Below are 19,180 nucleotides of genomic sequence, written 5' to 3' on the forward strand. Positions count from 1 at the left end.
GGAAGAGTTGCTAGGGTGAAGGGTGGCTTCAGAGTTGGGTTAGCTGCGCCTGCAGTCTCCTCGTCACCTCACATACCACCCTGCAGCTTCCTGCCTTCCCCATCCTACGTTTCCCAGCCTCTGGGTCCACCAGGGTCAGCGTCCAGAAGCGTTGGAGAGGCGGCAAGAGGGTATTGAGGTGGAGGGGGGCTGGCTGGCTGCCCCCTGCTTCCTAGCTTTCCGTCTGTGGACAGTCACTTCCTTCATCCTGAATACAAGGGCCGGGCTACCAGTGGGTCATTTCCTCACCATGGGAGCATGGGATTTTTTTATTGGTGATAATAGGCCTCTGAAGAAAGAGAGCTAGAGGTGGAAATGCCTTTAAAAAAATTATTTTTAGACTGGACGTGGTGGCTCATGCCTATATTCCCAGCACTTTGGGAGGCCAAGGCAGGAGGACTGCATGAGTCCAGGAGTTCAAGACCAGCTTGGGCAATATAGCAAGACCTCATCTCTTAAAAACAAAACCTTGTCTCTTAAAAAAGAATTTTTTTTTAGCTTCCAGAGTTCTTCAAATGATTTCCAGTATTTTTTTCTAACAGCTATGCAATATAGGCTGCCTGTCTTGAATCCTGTGCCTTAGAAACTTGTGAAAGGTTTCACAGTGCAGTAGTCTAGATGCATTCGTTTATGCATTTTTTCTTTCATTCATAGAATGTTTGTTGGATTCTTCTGTGTCATATACTTAGCCAAATGCTGAGGAGTACAGTGGTGAACAAAACAGACGTAGTTCTTGCCTTTGTGGTCCTTGTAATCCTAGAGATGGACAATAAATAATTGTAACCATTGCAATAAATACTATAGTAGCTGAGATAAACAATTGAGATAAGTGCTGTGAGAGTGCACCGGAGTGAGGGATATTCTCTCTCTTTTTTTTTTTTTTTTTTTTTGGGTTGAGACAGGGTCTCACTATGTTGCCCCCACAGTGGTCTTGAACTCCTGGTTTAAAGCCATCCTCCTGTCTCAGCCTCCCAAAGTGCTGGGATTACAGGCATGAACCACCATGCCCATTTTCTACTTTTTTGTTTTTTAAGGGAATGCTTTTCTTAAAAATGCACGTTTTTGCTGACCCCTGGAGATAAGTAAAAGTTAGTCTGACAAAAAAAAGCTCAAGGAACAGTCCAGACAGAGGAAACAGCTTAAAAAGGCCCTAAGGTAGGAAGGCATGTGATGCCTTTGAGCTCGAAGGTCAATATGGTTTTTTGTTTCTTTTGGTGGGGGCGAGGGTAGGAAGGCAGAGTCTCGCTCTGTTGCCCAGCCTGGAGTACACCGGCACAATCCCAGCTCACTGCATCCTCTGCCTCATGGGTTCAAGTGATTCTCCTGCCTCAGCCTCCTGAGTATCTGGAACTATGAGCAAGTGGTACCACGCCTGGCTAATTTTTTGTATTTTTAGCAGAGATGGGGTCTCACCATGTTGCCCAGGCTGGTCTCAAACTCCTGAGCTCAGGCAGTCCCCCCACCTTGGCTTCCCAAAGTGCTAGGATTACAGCCATGAGCCACCATGCCCAGCCATGTAGGGCTTTTATATACGTGAGGAGACTAAGGCCCAGAAATGACAAGGTTCCATAGCTAAATAAGTGGTGGTAGCCAGAGTTCATATTTTCCGACTTCAAGTTTAGTGTTTCCTCCTCTGTGTAACATAAACAGCAGAATGAAGTTGACCATGGAGTCTGAGAAGGAAGTAGAACTTAAACTTTTATTTGTTATTCCATCCAAACTGTGTTCTGAGGCACCTAGATTCCTCTTGTGTAACCAGAGAATCAGCAACAAAGAAATCAAATATTTACTGAGTGCCTGTGATATCTGTGGCACTGGCTAGAACTAAGTTTTACCTCTTATAAATTTTAGCATGTTTTAGAGCCAGGAGAGACTTTTGAGATAATGTATAGTGTCCTTGTTTTACTTATGAAGAAACTGAGACTCAGGGAAGAAAATGGAATTGTCCAGGGTCACTCAGCTAGTAGTAGAGCCAGCAGCAAGGTAGAACGTCTCCAGTGTTCTTTCCAATATTTCAGGCTGCTTAAGACATATGGGGTCTGGCACATAGTAAGCCCTTAATAAGTATTTGTGGAAATGAATAATATATAGTTTGTGCCTTTGAGAAACTTACTGTCTAATTAAGGTAATTAAGGAAAAAAACAAAACTCCCATGGTGATCAGTAGTGGAATTGCACCTGTGAAAGCCACCACACTCCAGCCTGGGCTATGTAGCAAAATCCCCATCTCTTAAAAAAAAAAAAAAAAAAAAGAAAGAAAATTGATAAGACAAGCTATTATAAGGCCTGAATATGATAACATTATAGAATTTCAAAGACGAGGGAGAATTCTCTTTATACATTTATTCCACAAATATATATTGAGTTCCTGTTATGTGCCAAACACCTTTCACCCCTGGAGATATAGCAAGGAACAAGAATGACCAAATCCCTTCCCTTATGGAGTGTATGTTCTGGTGGGAAGAGATAGACAGTAAGTAAATATATGAATACCATACTCAGGGATAAATGCGTTGAACTGAAGTAGGATAGGGTTTAGGAGAAGTGAATTGTCAGGGAATGTGTTTGGCAAGTTTAAAGAACAGTAGGGTAGGCCAGGCGCAGTGGCTCATGGTTGTAATCCCTGCGCACTGGGAGGCCGAAGCAAGTGGATCACCTGAGGTTGAGTTCGAGACCAACCTGGCCAACATCTGAAACCCAGTCTCTACTAAAAATACAAAAAATTAGCCGGGGAACGTGGTGGGGAGCACCTGTAATCAATCTCTGCTACTCAGGAGGCCTGAGGCAGGAGACTCACTTGAACCTGGGAGGTGGGGGTTGCAGTGACCTGAGATCGCTCCACTGCACTCCAGTCTGGGAAACAAAGAGTGAAAGTCCATCTCAAAAGAAAAAAAAAAAAAAAAAAAAGAATAATAGGGTAAAAGCCGGAAAAAAAAGAGGAGAGAAAAAAAGGAAAAAAAAGTTTAACAATAGTAGGGTATCCAGGGTGGCCGTCAGTTTTGGTTAGGGAATACTTCTTGAAGTGGTTAAGATTTGAGAAATCTTCAGTAGGTTTAAAGAAGGTGGGGGAGATGCTATCTTAGTAGGGAAAAAACTTTGGGAGTAAGAGACAAATATAGGCAAATTTTGTGTCTTCGTAAATGGTGGCAAATAGATGTGCTAGAGGCAAGGATTGGGAGGTAGAAGTTTCATAGGAAGTAGAAGGTACAGCTGAGAAGGTGGGTGAAGCCAGTCTAGAGGGTTTAATGCCAGACTAAGGATTTTGGAAGTTTCTAGTCTGCAGTAGACACCATAGGTTTAGAGACAGAAAGAGTCATGATGTGGGCACAGGGCCACCAATCTGGATGTGGGTACAGCGGGCCCTGAGATGAGGTGTTAGTGGTAGGAATGAAGGCACCAACTAGTAAAAGATGCCTCTGACATGGACAAGCCAGGGTGACTTGGATAGCCCTGGGTATGTGATGGAGAAGAGTAGGGTCCAAAATGACCACAAGATTTCTTTTCTTTTTTTTTTTTTTGAGATAGTGTCTTGCTCTTTGACCAGGCTGGAGTGCAGTGGCATGATCTCAGCTCACTGCAACCTCCATCTCCCAGATTCAAGCGATTCCCCTGCCTCAGCCTCCTGAGTAGCTGGGACTACAGGCATGTGCCACCACGCTTAGCTAATTTTTTGTATTTTAGTAGAGACGGGGTTTCACCATGGCCAGGATGGTCTCGATCTCCTGACCTCATGATCCACCCACCTCAGCCTCCCAAAGTGCTGGGATTACAGGTGTGAGCCACCACACCCAGCCAAGATTTCAAAACTGAATAAAAATCTATCATGTTCAAGGGGCTGTATTAGACTTTCCACAATCATGGTGGATTTTCTGCATCTTCTGGAGGCAAATTCCCAGCACGGGGCTGGCTTCTTGTCAGTACAACCTTGAGGGGGGCTAGTAGGGCCTACCCTCACACATCTCATTTCAATGAGAGGTTCAATAAAACTGTAGCAGTCTCGTAACAAGTCTACCTTCTTTCTCATTCTTGATCTATCTTTATATAGTAGAAAGGATAAGACTATTTTACCTATTAATTTACATTGAATAGTAACTAGAATGTGAGACCAATGCCTGGTTTCATTAATGTATTCCTTGAGCATTCACCCTGGGATTCTTTTTTATTATGTCTTTCTGCCTGTAATTTGTTTTGTCCAGGAAAGAAAGTCTAAAATATAGTTAAAGGCAGACTTTGGAGACTAGACCTGTGGTCTAATCCCAACTTAAACACTTATTAGTTGAATATTTCAGTTTCCTCTTCCATAAAATGAGAACAATAATAATTCTTCAAGACTAGTCCTTGTCTCATGGGATCTTTGTATTCAGTTCATACTTGCATAGTGCTTTGGACACTGCCTGGCATAAAGTAGTTTTTTTCCCCCTATCATCGACAACTGGCAGAGGACTGCTGTATGGGAATATATCAATTGGTTAACCAGTTCTCTGATAAAGATATATTTTATAGGCCCTCCATAGATAAGAAAATGTCTATTCGCAGTTAAGTGAACTTCTGGTTGAAAGTTACAGCCTGGGTGGCCTGAAAGCCAAAAGAACCATTTGTCACTCTACAGTGTATTCCATTACTGTACTGAGCTTGCTTTGCTTCTAGCATCTGGTTTGTCCCTCTTTGACATGTTATTGTGTATATATCCATGTCCTTCACATGCTGGAGTACTCACCACAGGCCCCAGTAATTCCTGGCCTAGTCTGTACCTTACATGGGCACATGAAAAAAAGTTTGCTGAGTTTGTTTTGAAAACCTTTCCTTTAAACTTTAAGTTTCTATATTCAATTTAATCTTTTCCCCAACCAGCTTCCTAGATACACACACGGGAAGGAAGATAAGTTACTCACAAATCGGTCCAACTAAGTGCCTGGCACCATGGGAGATATTTCACATCTAGTACATTATTTATATTAATCCACTTGGTAATCCTGTAAAGTAGATGGTATTATCCTCTTTTTAATGATTAGGAGACAAGCTCAGAGAGGTCAAATAATTTTCCCAAGGACACAGAGGCAAACAGTGGCAGATCCAGGTTTCAAACACACACGCATTTACCCCTCACAATTTTTTCTTAGTAAACTAAAGAAGGGAAGAAGAGAACAACAGTAAGAATGAAACTTTCTGAGATGCCTGTGTCTGTACCTTAGCCTGAAAAAGGAGGTCATTGGTTTGGTGTCAGTCTCTCAGAGTTGGAAAAAAATCACTTGATCCCTCCTTTTACAAAAGAACAATCTAAGGTTTAGAGAAGCTCACAAGCTCTTTTAAAAAAATCCCGTCTCTATTAAAAATACAAAAAAGTAGCTGGGCACGGTGGCGTGTGCCTGTAATCCCAGCTACTCAGGAGGCTGAGGCAGGAGAATTGCCTGAACCCAGGAGGCAGAGGTTGCGGTGAGCCGAGATCACGCCATTGCACTCCAGCCTGGGTAACAAGAGTGAAACTCCGTCTCAAAAAAAAAAAAAATCATCTAATCTTTTTTTTTTCCCTGAAACATTCCTTTTTGGTAAAATTTGAAAGTTAGTGAGGAAGAAAATCCCTTGTGTTAAGGATTATAAATTGTTCTGTCATAAAGACACATGCACATGTATGTTCATTGCAGCGCTGTTTATGATAGCAAAGACCTGGAACCAGCCCAAATGCCCAATGTTGATAGACTGGACAAAAAAAATATGGCACATATACACCATGGAATACTATGCAGCCATAAAAAATGATGAGTTCATGTCCTTTGTAGAGACATGGATGAACCTAGAGACCATCATTCTCAGAAAACTGACACAAGAACAGAAAATCAAATACTGCATGTTTTCACTCATAGGTGGGTGATGAACAATGAGAACACTTAGGCACAGGGAAGGGAACAACACTTACAGGGCTAGGTTGTGGGGAGAAGAGGAAGGAGGGGAGGGGGGACAGCAGAGGGGTAGGGAGGATGGGGAGGGATAACACCAGGAGAAATGCCTGATGTAGGCGACGGTGGGTGGGGGGGATGGAGACAGCAAACCACCATGGCATGTAAGTACCTGTGTAACAATCCTGCAGGATGCAGGACGTGCACATTTACCCCAGAGCCCAAATACAATAAAACGAAAAAAGAAAATTTCTTGGGTTACAGGGAGAGTATCTAGAGGAATGTTAATCATTACTGTTAAGTCTTTTTGATAGTCACTTCATTAAAATGTGATCTATTTCTCTTGGCTGTTCCCCAGCAGCTGCTGTCCTGCCCTTCTGCTTTCTGCTTTGTCCCAGAACAAGTGGGATTTTTACACCTGACCCACCAGTTCCCAAGGGGCCCAGTGGTTACCGTACTTGTTTTATGCTGCACTGAATTGGCTGAGTTTTGTTCCTGGTTCTCATTGTCTGGTGGAACATGAGAAGCTTCAAAGATTTTTCAAATGAAACCATAGGATGTTGGTTTAAGCCAGGCATTAAAGTCTCATGAGCTCTCAGTGCTTGAGGATTTCTCCCCATTTTGAAGCCTAAAAAGGACTCATTTGCAGAAACCAAGCTCTTAGAACAAGTTTAAGGTAAGCATTTTGGAGAATGCATTGGCACTGAACTGGAATACCAGGCCAAGCCTTTCCACTGAATAGCTGTGTTCTTGAGCAAGTCTCAACTTGTCTGAGGCTGCATAGGGTATTAAAATATGACTGGCTTCAGGTATAACCTTAAGACAAAGAAAAAAATAAAAAATAAATATGACTGGTATGGGTTTGAGTCCCTGCTGGACCATATTTCAATAGCTTTGTGATGGTTAGGAACTCAGTTTTCCTCCTTTTTTTTTTTTTTCCCCCCAGAAAAGGCCCTTTAAGCATTACCATCCTGTCATCCTAGTGCCCGCCCCAGTGGATTCACAGATTGTTTAAGGGTCACATTGCTAATTATTAAGTTGGGAGAGAGAAGCATATATAAAGCAAACATAAAGTGAATGTATTTTATACCAAGATTGAAAAGGTCCTAAAGGTCAGAACCTCTATAATGAGCCATTTGTTGCAATTCTCACCTTATGTTGCACAATTACATTTATTAAAAGCAACACATTTCAGTAATAACCAAAAACACAGTTTTCTGTTTATTAAACACCTAATAAGGGCCCTTTATTGTTTTAGGCTGTTGTGAACATTTGCTACCTCCTTTTCTGGACTCTTAACAATCAGTGGCCACCATTGATAAGTCTGCAAATATGAGAGGTAAACACTATAGAGGGAGAGGATGAACAGCCTGGTACAATGAGATATTTTCCTAAAGAAGAACTTCCCAGGCTGATTGGACTTTGGATTGATCTTCTATTGGGCTTCACAGAAATCTCCAAGACTTTGTACTAGAGTATTACATTTATTTTACATTTCCTAGAATAAAGGTGGTAAGAGAATTAGATCAATGAATTTTAAGACTGTAAGAGAGCTAAAGAGGCCAAGAGTGTTCTCTGGAAGAGGGTCTGGGCCTAGGAGGCTGTGTGCTTTGGGTGACTATCTTTGCTCAGGTACTTTCTAACAGAAAAGTAGTGTGAATGCATAACAGGTAAAACTGAGGCCAGGTTTATACACATGAGACTACTCATAGGTAATCTGGGAACCAGAAACTTATTCCAGTGAAATCATCTGTGCTGACCTTTGGAGCTTATCTTTGGAAATTGCCTTTAGAGCTGGCAGTTGGATCCAAATTTTCAGTTGGTTCACCACACAAAGGAATGTCTGTTTTACACCAGGCCCAATGCTAGGCCCTGGAGAGAAGAAGATAGTAAAGATACAATTATTGCAACTTAGTTTTCTGAACATGGTGTGGGGGAGGAGAGTGGAGAGAGACTGAAGGAGACAGAAACATGTACAGTGTAATTAAGTAACAAGCTAAGTAAAATATAGACAAAATGAAATAAATGCTGCCTGATTTTAGGGAACTTTAAAGAAAGGATAGAAATTTGATTCGGGGGCCAGGCGTGGTGGCTCATGCCTGTTGTCCCAGCACTTCGGGAGGCCAAGGCAGGCTGGATCACCTGAGGTCGGGAGTTTGAGACCAGCCTGACCAACATGGAGAAACCCCATCTCTACTAAAAATACAAAATTAGCCAGATATGGTGGCACATGCCTGTAATCCCAGCTACTCAGGAGGCTGAGGCAGGAGAATCACTTGAACCCAGGAGGTGGAGGTTGTGGTGAGCTTAGATCACGCCATTCCACTCCAGCCTGGACAACAAGAGCGAAACTCCATCCCCAAAAAAGAAAAGAAATTTGGTTAAGGAAAAAGATAGAGAAAATAACTTGAGCTGTGAATGTCAGGATGCAAGTACATAAATATAAGTGGCAGGAATAGAAAATAGGTCAAAATGTAACTAGAGCATTCTTTCGTAAGGAATGATGAGGGAGAAGGGTCCTTTGGAACCACATTGTAAGGACCATTTGCTCTTTCAATAATTGTTTATTGAAAGACTGTAGCAGACCAGGGGCCAGACATGGTTTGTTAGTCCTTTGGAGGTAGCAATAGCCAACTTTAATGATGTGTGTGAGAAGTTTTTGCTCCTACCCCAGGGTTTTCACACATGTCCCTCATCTCCAGTGTTATCCTTCCTTCCCCCTTTTTTGCCCAGTTAATTTGTATTCATTCTTTAGAGCTAAGCTTGGAAATTACTTCCTCAAGGAATACTTTTCCCACCCTTGTTTTTCTAGTTAAGAACTTGTTATCTTCATACCACTTGCCCCAATTATAATTGTATTATTGTTTAATATTTGCTTTGTGTTTAATCTTTTTGTTTGCTCCTTTTTCTCCAACACAGTGTTAGGATGCATAGTTGGCATGCAATAAATATTTGCTGAAAGAATGACTGAAGCGGGTCCATTGAATTTAGCAATAAGCTGTTACTGTTACTGTTGACCTTGGTGAGACAGTTTCAGAGAAATGGTGGGGGTGGAAGCCAGATTGCAGTACATTATGCAGAAAGTGGGAAGTGAGGAAATGAGGGCAGTGATGTGTAGACAACTTTTCCTTTCTTTCTTTTTTTTTTTTTAATTGAGATGGAGTTTTCCTCTTGTTGCCCAGGCTGAAGTCTCAGCTCACTGAAACCTCCGCCTCCCGGGTTCAAGCAATTCTCCTGCCTCAGCCTCTTGAGTAACTGGGATTATAGCCATGCATCACCATGCCTGACTAATTTTTGTATTGTTAGTAGAGGTAGGGTTTCACCATGTTGGCCAGGCTGGTCTTGAACTCCTGACCTCAAATGATCCACCCACCTCGGCCTCCCAAGACAACTTTTTCATATGTGTGGCTGTGAAGGGGAAAACCCTTTGTTTCTCCCCTTCACAGCCACACATATGAAATGGGATCCAGAGGTTTTCTCTCTTTTTTTTTTAATTAGATTTAAGATATGGGACACTTCATGAATTTGCACGTCATCCTTGCACAGGGGCCGTGCTAATCTTCCATTTCATTTCAGTTTTAATATATATGCTACTGAAGCAAGAGTACCAGTTTTTGTTTTTTTTTTTAATGGCAGTGACTTGAACTTATTTAAATGATAATGAGGAACCAATGAGGGAGAAGGGTGCCATAAACATAACTGAAAGTGCAGTTCTTCTAAGAAGTAAGATGGAATGGGATCCAGAACAAGGGTGTCATACTGAGTAGCCCAGCCTTTGTTCTGTGGACACTGGGGAGTCTAACCTGGAGCTGAGATGGCTTGCAGTGTATATGAGGCAGCTAAGAATACAGTAGATAGAGAAAAGAAGCCAAAAATCTGAAATAGGACCGAAGTGAAGGGCAAGGAAGGACTAGAGAGACATTTGGAAAGTGAAACCAGGTGGATATGAGAGGAGGGAGTAAAGGGTCTCGATTTTGGGTCTTTCATGCTTAACCCAGAGCAGGTACTAAGGTGAGTGTTGATTGAATGTCTTTGAGTTTCTCAAGACTGGAGAAAGCCAGGCAAGCTCAGGAGGGTATGGCAATAACAAGTTATCTTGAATATCCTCATAGTGGAAAGTCCTGATCTTGTTTAAATTGTGGAAATAGAAGCCATTCAGAGCCAAGACATTGAATTCTTGAGTAAGTGGGTGGTCAGGCTAGAGACTTCCTTTTGGGTTAAAAAGTGAAAATAAGGAACAAGGTGCGGCTCTAAAATAATGAGATTTGTTGGGGGTGGGGCACAGCAGCTCATAAACTGACCCTGAAAGCTCTGACATGTAAGACTTCCAAAAATATTTCTAAAACTTGGAAGATTCATTTGGATGTTTGTGTTCATTAAAATCTCTCACTAATTCATTGTCTTGCCCACTGTCAATAACCCAACTTGGGATTGGTTTGAATGAGTCTCTCAGACTTTCTACCTTGGAGTCTGTGGGAGTGATGGCATACTCTCTGACCACTGCTACCCAAAAGCCAAAAAGGCCCCTCTTGACAAGGAGTCTGAGGATTTTAGACCCAGGAAGAATGATTGATGGGCACATATATGTCCTATTACTGAGGCACGAGAAGAGAGGAATAGGTGGGTTGAGGTGGTGTTTTAAAGCCTTCTGCCAGCTTGTTTAACTCTCCTCTTGGGGTACGAGGAGGACAGCTATGTGCATTGGCCGCTCCAGAATAGTGTTGAGCAATCTTGAAATGCTGGGAGCTTTGCTTTGTCTATTCATGGCCCCTGTGCCTGTGAAACAGGGTTCGGTGACTGTCACTGTGCCTGTGGCAGTCTGGAGTTACCCAGAGAGAACAAAGCTGCATACACAGAACACACAAGGGAGTCTTGTAACAACTTTGTCCTGCTTTCTAGGGCTGAGTCAGGTACCACAACTTGATTTCAGCTGTCCTCTTTATTTCAAGAAGTTGGCATCTGAGCCATACCAGTAGTATTGTATTTTGTTTGGGGCCCCTCTCTTTTGGAGGAACATGGACTGACTTTGTGCTTTTGTCTATTCTGGTCTCTCAGTTTGCACAACACTTCACCCTCCTTTCTTAGCCACTGGTAGGTAAATCTTCCCTATGTTGCAAGGCTCAGCTCTAGTGCCAGCTTCGTCTACAAAGGCTTTCCTGGTTCCCCTCGCTGGAGTGAACAAGAGTTGACGTGGTAGAATGAAAAGAGCAGAAGCTTTAGAATGAGCCAGACCTGAGTTTGAATGCTAGATCTATCACTTAGCCAGTCAACCCAGCCCCTCACCTCAAGTTTTAATTTTCCTATCCATTAAGTGAATATAATAATACCTGTCTCACAGGATTGTTTTGAGATTAGGTCTATGAAAGCATCTAGCAGAGTTCTTGGCATATAGGAGGCATTCAGTGAATGTTTGTTCTTTCCCTTTTATACCCATTACTTTTTTCTGAACTAAAATAGTACTTTGGTTCTATCTCTGAAATAACGTCAAAGTGAAAAATTAACAATATAAAGATTGGTTCTTTTACAGTGGATTTGCTTCTTAAGGAGCAGAGATTATGTAATCTAACAGCCTCCAACATACAAAGAGCTTTGTATCTAGAGCAGTGGTCCCCAGCCCCCGGACCACCTACTGGTACTGGTCTGCGGCCTGTTAGGAACCAGGCTGCACAGCAGGAGGTGAGTGGCAGGCCAGTGAGCATTGCTGCCTGAGCTCTGCCTCCTGTCAGATCAGTGGTGGCATTAGATTCTCATAGGAGTGTGAACCCTATTGTGAACTGCACATGCAAGGGCTCTTGGTTGCATGTTCCTTTTGAGAATCTCACTAATGCTTGATAATCTGAGGTGGAACAGTTTCATACCAAAACCATCCCCCCTGCCCTCCAACCCCCGGCCTCGGGTCCATGGAAAAATTGTCTTCTATGAGACCAGTCCCTGGTGCCAAAAAGGTTGGGGACCTTTATCTAGAGGACCAATGATGTTGGTTGAATAAATGAGATCTTGGACTAAGTTATGGAAAAATATGAAAAAATAGGGCTTTAGAGGAATAGGAAAAAGGCAATAACATGTTTAGCCCTGAGGGCAGAAGTTTCTGGGTGCTGGCTGAGAATAGTCATAAGAAGGGCTGAGAATGAAAAGAAGGAGTTTGTGTTCATTTCTTCTACTCAGAGATATAAGCAAAGGCTGAAAGTTCTAGAAAAAGACAAGTTTTGTTTCAGTAGAAAAAAGGATAATCAGCCAGGCATGGTGGCTCATGTGTGTAATCTCAGCACTTTGAGAGGCTGAGGTAGGTGGATCAGAAAGTCAGGAGTTTGAGACCAGCCTGGCCAAGATGGTGAAACCCCACCTCTGTCAAAAATATAAAAAATTAGCCGGGCATGGTGACATGCACCTGTAATCCCAGCTACTCAGAAGGCCGAGATGGAAAATTGCTTAAACCCAGGGGGTGGAGGTTGCAGTGAGCTAAGATCGTGTTACTGCACTCCAGCCTGGGCCACAGAGTAAGACTCTGTCTAAAAAGAAAAAAGGATAATCGGAACCATTTTTAGAAAATGGAATGAGAGTACTTTTGAGGCCATGAGTTCTTTGTTGCTGGAGAGATGAGCAGAGGTTGAGCAAATGCTTACCAGAGATCTTGTGGAGGAGGAAACTGTGCATCTAGCAGACCATTGGCCTACTCCTTTCAAATGAGATGCTATTAACTCAGTCTTATTCTACATGGTAGGAACCTTGTCCCTTTGCCTCCTGCTACTTTGGGCCTCTCAACCTCTTGGTTTTGTGTGCAGGTGAAGATGTCTGGAGGTGTCCAGGCTGTGGGGACCGCATTGCTCCAAGCCAAATATGGTACAGGACTGTGAACGAAACCTGGCATGGCTCTTGTTTCCGGTAGGTGAGCCTCTCCTCCTATCTTACCAGTGTACTGTGGGCCAAACACTATTTCACGTTCCGGTGGAAAACACAGAAACAAGCTTCTGTGTTGAGAATATCAGTCTTAGGGTGGGGAAAGGAATGTACCAAGGAAGAGCTTAAGACCAAACCTCAAGTGTGGCCTCCCTGAACCCAGGTTAAATTGGAAGAGCCACAAATGGGCCAAGTGCAGCTGGAGGCAGGGTGGGAGGATGAGAGGAGCCCTTTCCAGGGTTGTCCCATGTCCCTTACTTTATGGGTGAGGAAACTGAGGCCCAGGAAAAGTGACTTGCCTGTGGCTGCACTACAGATTATGCAGGTACTTCAAGTGTTGTTTTTATTTTTATTTTATTTTATTTTATTTTTTAAGAGGGAGTCTCACTGTTACCCAGGCTGGAGTGCAGTAGCACAATCTCAGCTCACTGCAATCTCCACCTCTGGGATTCAAGTGATTCTCCTGCCTCAGCCTCCTGAGTAGCTGAGATTACAGGCGCCTACCACCATGCCCACCTAATTTTGGAATTTAATAGAGACAGGGTTTCTTCATGTTGGTCAGGCTAGTCTTGAACTCCTAACCTCAAATGAGCCACCCACCTCAGCCTCCCAAAGTGCTGGGATTATAGGCGTGAACCACCACCCCCAGCCAAGAGTTGTTTTTAGTGTGGTTGGCAGAGCCAGCAACTCTTCCTCACCACAGGATGCCTCCATAGGTTCCTACTTTTGTTATTAGCTTTATTATAGCTACATTATTATTATTGTTATTACTATTTTTTTTTTTTTTGAGACAGAGTCTCGCCCTGTCACCCAGGCTGCAGTGCAGTGGTGTGATCTCGGCTCACTACAACCTCTGCCTCCTGGGTTCAAGCAATACTCCTGCCTCAGCCTCCCAAGTAGCTGGGGCTATAGATGCCTGCCACCATGCCTAGCTAATTTTTGTATTTTTAGTTTTCGCCACGTTGGCCAGGCTGGTCTCAAACTCCTGACCTCAAGTGATCTGCCTGCTTCGGCCTCCCAAAGTGCTGGGATTACAGGCATGAGCCACCACACCCTGCCTATAGCTGTATTATTTTTGTAGCCAGCTCAGTTTCTTAAAAATTATACAGACTTCAAATCAGATTTGTTCCTGCTGTCTGAGGCTCAGTTTCCTCATCTGGAAAACGAACAATAATAATCTTGCTGAGATTGAATGAAATAGTATATGCAATGTACCTAGTACATGGTAGACACCCAGTGAATGGTTATTCCTTCCTCCCATCAGATTTGAATCCTCAAGGGTGGGAACTTGTCTTTGTATTCTTCACAACATAAAATAGTTGAAATTTGTCAGTGGAAAGAGGGGTGGTCCACTCCAGAGGCTGGATGGGCATACCTCCCCAAGGTCTGAAGTGGTGAGGCTGTGCTCATATCCTGAGAATGAGATAGACTAGACAGGCACCTTGTACTGTAGATTCCAGCTCCCACACATAGCTCATGTTGTAAAGCATCCCCTGTGCTTATATGAAGTAATTGGGTTGACCTTTAAATACTTGCCTCTTCCCTGGGAACCATACAGGGGATCGACCTGGAGACATCTGGCCTTTGGAAGAGTTTAGAAAGGAACCAGCATTATTATCCTTTCCTTTCAGCTATAACTCAGAGCTCTCAAGTCTTTTCTTCCTTGGTTCCTGCCCCTTTTACTCCCAGGGAAGTTGAATCTATCTTTTCTGTTCCATTTAGTATGATAGGAGCAGAGAGTGTCAGAGCTGTAAGGGACATTATAGTTAAAGCCTTTGGCTGGCCCTTTCATTTTACAGCTGAGATTAACAAGTAATGTCAAAACCCAGTGAGTTCACATATTGGGTCTCGCCTTGACACGTAACCCGTATGTTCATATTTGTTCTTGCTGTTTTCCTATGTGTATGAATATTCTCTTTTTTTTTTTTTTTTTTTTGAGACGGAGTTTCGCTCTTGTTACCCAGGCTGGAGTGCAATGGCACGATCTCAGCTCACCGCAACCTCCGCTTCCTGGGTTCAAGCAATTCTCCTCCCTCAGCCTCCCGAGTAGCTGGGACTACAGGCATGCACCACCACGCCCAGCTAATTTTTGTATTTTTAGTAGAGACAGGGTTTCACCTTGTTGACCAGGATGGTCTCAATCTATTGACCTCGTGATCCACCCATCTTGGCCTCCCAAAGTGCTGGTATTATAGGCATGAGCCACCGCGCCCGGCCTGTGTATGAATATTTTCTATCCAGAATAAGCAGGACAGGGTAGAGCAAGTTAATCTTTGGAATTTCTGGATTCTCCTAGAGCTAAAGAACTTCAAAACTCGAAGAAACCACCTACTATGTGGTTATAACCCCTTCATATCACAGATGAGAGACCTGAAACCAAAAAGACTTGCTCAGGGTTGCTCAGGCCATGTTTGACAAGAGCTGGCCTTAGAAGTGAAGTTTTGGCTCATGTGTAGGTCTAGTCAGATGCTAGCTTGTTAGAGAGCTCTCTGTGTATGCATGTGTGTGTGTGTGTGTGTGTGTGTGTGTGTGATAGAGACAGAAAGAGAAACATGTACACAAACACATAAAGAGGCTACTCGGGAGGCTGAGGCAGGAGAATCACTGGAACCCGGAAGGCAGAGGTTGCAGGGAACCGAGATTGTGCCATTGCACTCCAGCCTGGACAGCAAGAGGGAAACTTTGTCTCAAAAAAAAAAACAAAGAGTGTAGGCTATGGAATGAGACTATGGTTTTAAATCCCAGCTTTGCAATTTATTAACTAACCTTAAGTGACTTCCTTGAGCTTCAGGCACCTAATCTGTAAAATGAGGATAAGAATATTACTCATGCCACATGATTGTTAGGGAGGATTAAATGTGATAACCTACATAAAGTGACTAGCATAGTAACTGACACATAGAAAACCCTTAATAGGGCCGGATGCAGTGGCTCATGCCTGTAATCCTAGCACTTTGGAAGGCTGAGGCAAAAGGATCACTTGAGCCCAAAAGTTTGAGACCAGCCTGGCCAACATGGCAGAACTCCCCGTCTATGAAAAATACAAAAATATTAGCCAGGCGTGGTGGTGCACACCTGTAGTCCCAGCTACTTGGGAGACTGAGGAGGGATGCTTACCTGAGCCCACTGATATCAAGGCTGCAGTGAGCCGTGATCATGCCACTGTACTCCAGGCTGGGTGACGGAGTAAGACCCCTATCTCAAAACGAAAAAAAAAACCTTAATAATCAGTAACTGTCACTTTATGTTATGTTGAGTGTGTTTCTATATACACCTACATGTATACATTTCTTTTTCTCTTATTACACATTCATTGGTTATCTGATGTGGAGCCCCAGGGATTAAGGGCACCTTTGAACTACCCTGACACAGTCAAGCCAAAGATCATTCCTGTGAAGGAAGTAGAGTATCTAGGTTCAGCTTTACCTAGTTGCAACTTTACCTTGAGGACAGAGATTCTAATCCAGCTGTACTGAAGGAACACATCTCCTGATTTCTGAGCTTTCCCCTGGTAAATTCAAACTGGATGTCATGGCGCCCTCGGATGGAGTCTGGTAATTTGCCCTGAGGAGAGGGGCTGTCTTTTGGATCTGATTTGACTTTTGCCTCAATTGGAGGAAAATCTTCAGGATTAGGAAGGATTGTATTTGACCCAAGTGATAACCTTGGTTTTGAGGAACATAGAGCATCAACCTGAATGGTCCTATAAGAGCTCTCCCACGCCAGCTTACCAGTGTTTCTCTGATGAATTTAGAGTACCTGAGTGCAGGCCTGCTGGGAGTAGTACTCTCCCTCTGTGCTACTCAGAGAAATTCATTCTTCATGGCCCCCTTCCAGCCTTGCTCTTATCCAGCTGGGCTACAGTTACAATAAAGGAAGTGACTTTTCTTCTTCCCTTCCCCCAGTACCTTTGTTTTCCTAGTCAGAGGGTGGGGCTGGATATTGAATAGAGAAATTGCTGGGGTCCATCCTAAACTCCTCCCCTTATCTCCCCTTTACATTACCCCATTCTACTGTCTACAGCCACATTCATAATCCTGCCTCTGTTAGCCTTCCAACAGACCCTCAGGTGCCCAGGACAACAGTAAGCTATTTAAAGCTGGAACCTGGGACTGTGCAATGGAGGCCTGTGACAAAACTGAAAGTAGCCCTGTCAGTAATTGTGCTGGTGTGATTAGGTGGCTGGCCAGGATCCTTCTGATCTCCTGGACATATGGCTGAACAGCCCTCCCAAACCTTCCCAACAGGCCTTTTTTTTCTTTAGGCTAGTCACGTGAAATAGTGGGAGTGGAAAAGGAACAAATCGTAACTGATAGTGATCAATTAGTTGTAAATACCACTGTACTCGGACCAGCCCAACAGGCTTTTTTTTTTTTGAGATGGAGTTTCCGCTCTTGTTACCCAGGCTGAAGTGCAATGGCGCGATCTCGGCTCACCTCAACCTCTACCTCCTGGGTTCAGGCAATTCTCCTGTCTCAGCCTCCTGAGTAGCTGGGATTACAGGCACATGCCACCATGCCCAGCTAATTTTTTGTATTTTTAGTAGAGACAGGGTTTCACCATGTTGACCAAGGAGGGTCTCGATCTCTTGACCTCGTGATCCACCCGCCTCGGCCTCCCAAAGTGCTGGGATTACAGGCTTGAGCTATAGCGCCCGGCCCAACAGGCCTTTTTAAAAACTCTGAGTACCTCTCTTTCCTTTCATTAAGCAGTGCCATTAATTCTATATCTGGGGCAATCCTTTCTGAGGTTCTCTGAACCTGGCTCCCTCTCCTTAGGAGAGTAGCCAGAGAGCATGTTATTTGTAGCTGAGGTTAAAGTGTGGAGCTATGAATGGACCTGGCCTCCTGACATGTTAGCAAGCCAAAGGACCTTGACAACTTTTCTGATGATTATCTCTTCACCCTGATTAAAGGTGTTTGGCCTAGGAGGAGGGCAGAAAAGCTGCCCCTATTAATTTTGATGGCCCCAGCCTGGGTCTCTATTGCTTGTCCTGGTTCCTAACAGCATTATCAGAAGGAAAGTCCACCCCTCTTAAGGCTCCTGGGAACTCTCAGGGCCTCCTTTCTCAGGATCACAAACACAAGACTATTTGAGCTTTCACTTTTGAGAAGTGGTTACAAATGCCTATACTCTGGAAAAGGGCTAATGCAGATAGAAGACTGTTGTCACTGCATCAGGCAACAGACTGTTTCCGCTAAATTTGTGACTCCAGGAAGGCCAGTGAAGAAATACAAGTAGCAACCAGAGACTGTGTTGTAATGTGGTGGCTGACAACAGGGTGCTTTCTGTCATGCTGAAAGCCTAATTCATTTTCTCACCCTCATCCCTATCTAAACAAGCACAGCAGAATCATAATTACAGTAATAAGTACCACTTAGTGAGTACTCTGTGCCAGATACCCCCCTAAGCATATCACATGCATAGCACATTTAATCCTTACAATGACTCAATAAAATGTACTGGTCTTACCTACTTCAAAAATAGGGAAATGGGGGTTAGTTGCTTAAAGTCACAGACCTAGTAGGTAGCATAGCTAGGATTTGAACTCAGGCATTCTGACTCCTTGCTTGCAAGAGTTTCTTGGCATTCTTGAATACAAGCATATTTTTTAACTTCACCGAGGCTCAGTTTCCTCTTCTATAATATGGGGTAAAAAGTCCTTACCCTACCTGCCACACACTGGTAGTGTCAGATAACATTGAATGGTATTAGTTCACAGGCTTCATGGACTCCAAAATGTCAACAAAAGTGCTATTAACTTTCTTCTGGATCTCAGGCTCCTGATACAGTCAGTGAAGCAACCCTGCCATCTGCTGTTGTGCTGTTGATGCTGCTATACTTACTAGCCTAAACCTTTGATTCTGGCTGTGGCTTTCTCTGGAAGATGTTTGTTCATTTGTCCAATTTATCTTTAAGGAAACAGCAGCCAGTAGATCATTAAGGCTGGCTATTGGACAGGGGGCTGGGGCCTGCCTGACAGAGGAAGGAAGGGCAGACATCTAGGTCTTCCTCTGCCCCTACAAGGGACTCCAGCTTGACCACAGAGTGGCACTCTTAGGATGTAGCAGCAGCATATGACCTTGAATGTGCCTTAATCCTGCTTTTTACTTTAGGAAGAGAGAACTAAGGACCCAGAGAACCTCACGGGGATACTGTGACCTCTGCTTCTAGAGGCAGCAGAGGTAGAAAAATGGAGAGAGGTGAGGCCAGAAATAGATAACTGATATGATTAAACATTGTATTAAGAGCCTTACTTAGATTATCTGATTCAGTCCTCATAATAACCCTGCAGCCCCTACCTCTTTTTGAGACAGGGTCTTGCTCTGTTGTCCAGGCTGTAGTGCACTG

At 43.6% G+C, this 19,180-nt stretch overlaps 1 protein-coding gene and 1 pseudogene across 13 annotated transcripts in view; one reads left to right on the top strand and one right to left on the bottom strand.

Annotated features, from left to right (window-relative positions):
- The window catches only part of LIMK2 (LIM domain kinase 2), a 66,361-nt gene that overhangs the window by 916 nt on the left and 46,265 nt on the right, over nt 1-19,180 (top strand). For 3 of the 13 annotated variants that reach the window (XM_009009462.5, XM_002743688.7, XM_054240243.2), the window contains exon 2: nt 12,715-12,814. The exons of 3 other annotated variants lie outside the window; for them this stretch is intronic. In XM_009009462.5, the coding sequence (XP_009007710.2) occupies nt 12,715-12,814 (100 nt within the window). Of the gene's footprint in view, nt 1-6,289; nt 6,609-7,190; nt 7,272-12,714; nt 12,819-19,180 lie in introns of those variants that run through there. 7 more of the 13 variants (XM_078338485.1, XM_078338492.1, XM_017979245.4 and 4 more) reach the window with 5 other exon arrangements.
- On the bottom strand, nt 9,434-9,534 carry LOC118148286 (U6 spliceosomal RNA; annotated as a pseudogene).

Source organism: Callithrix jacchus, chromosome 1 (assembly GCF_049354715.1).
Source record: "Callithrix jacchus isolate 240 chromosome 1, calJac240_pri, whole genome shotgun sequence".
In the NCBI taxonomy this organism is placed as follows: Eukaryota; Metazoa; Chordata; class Mammalia; order Primates; family Cebidae; genus Callithrix; species Callithrix jacchus.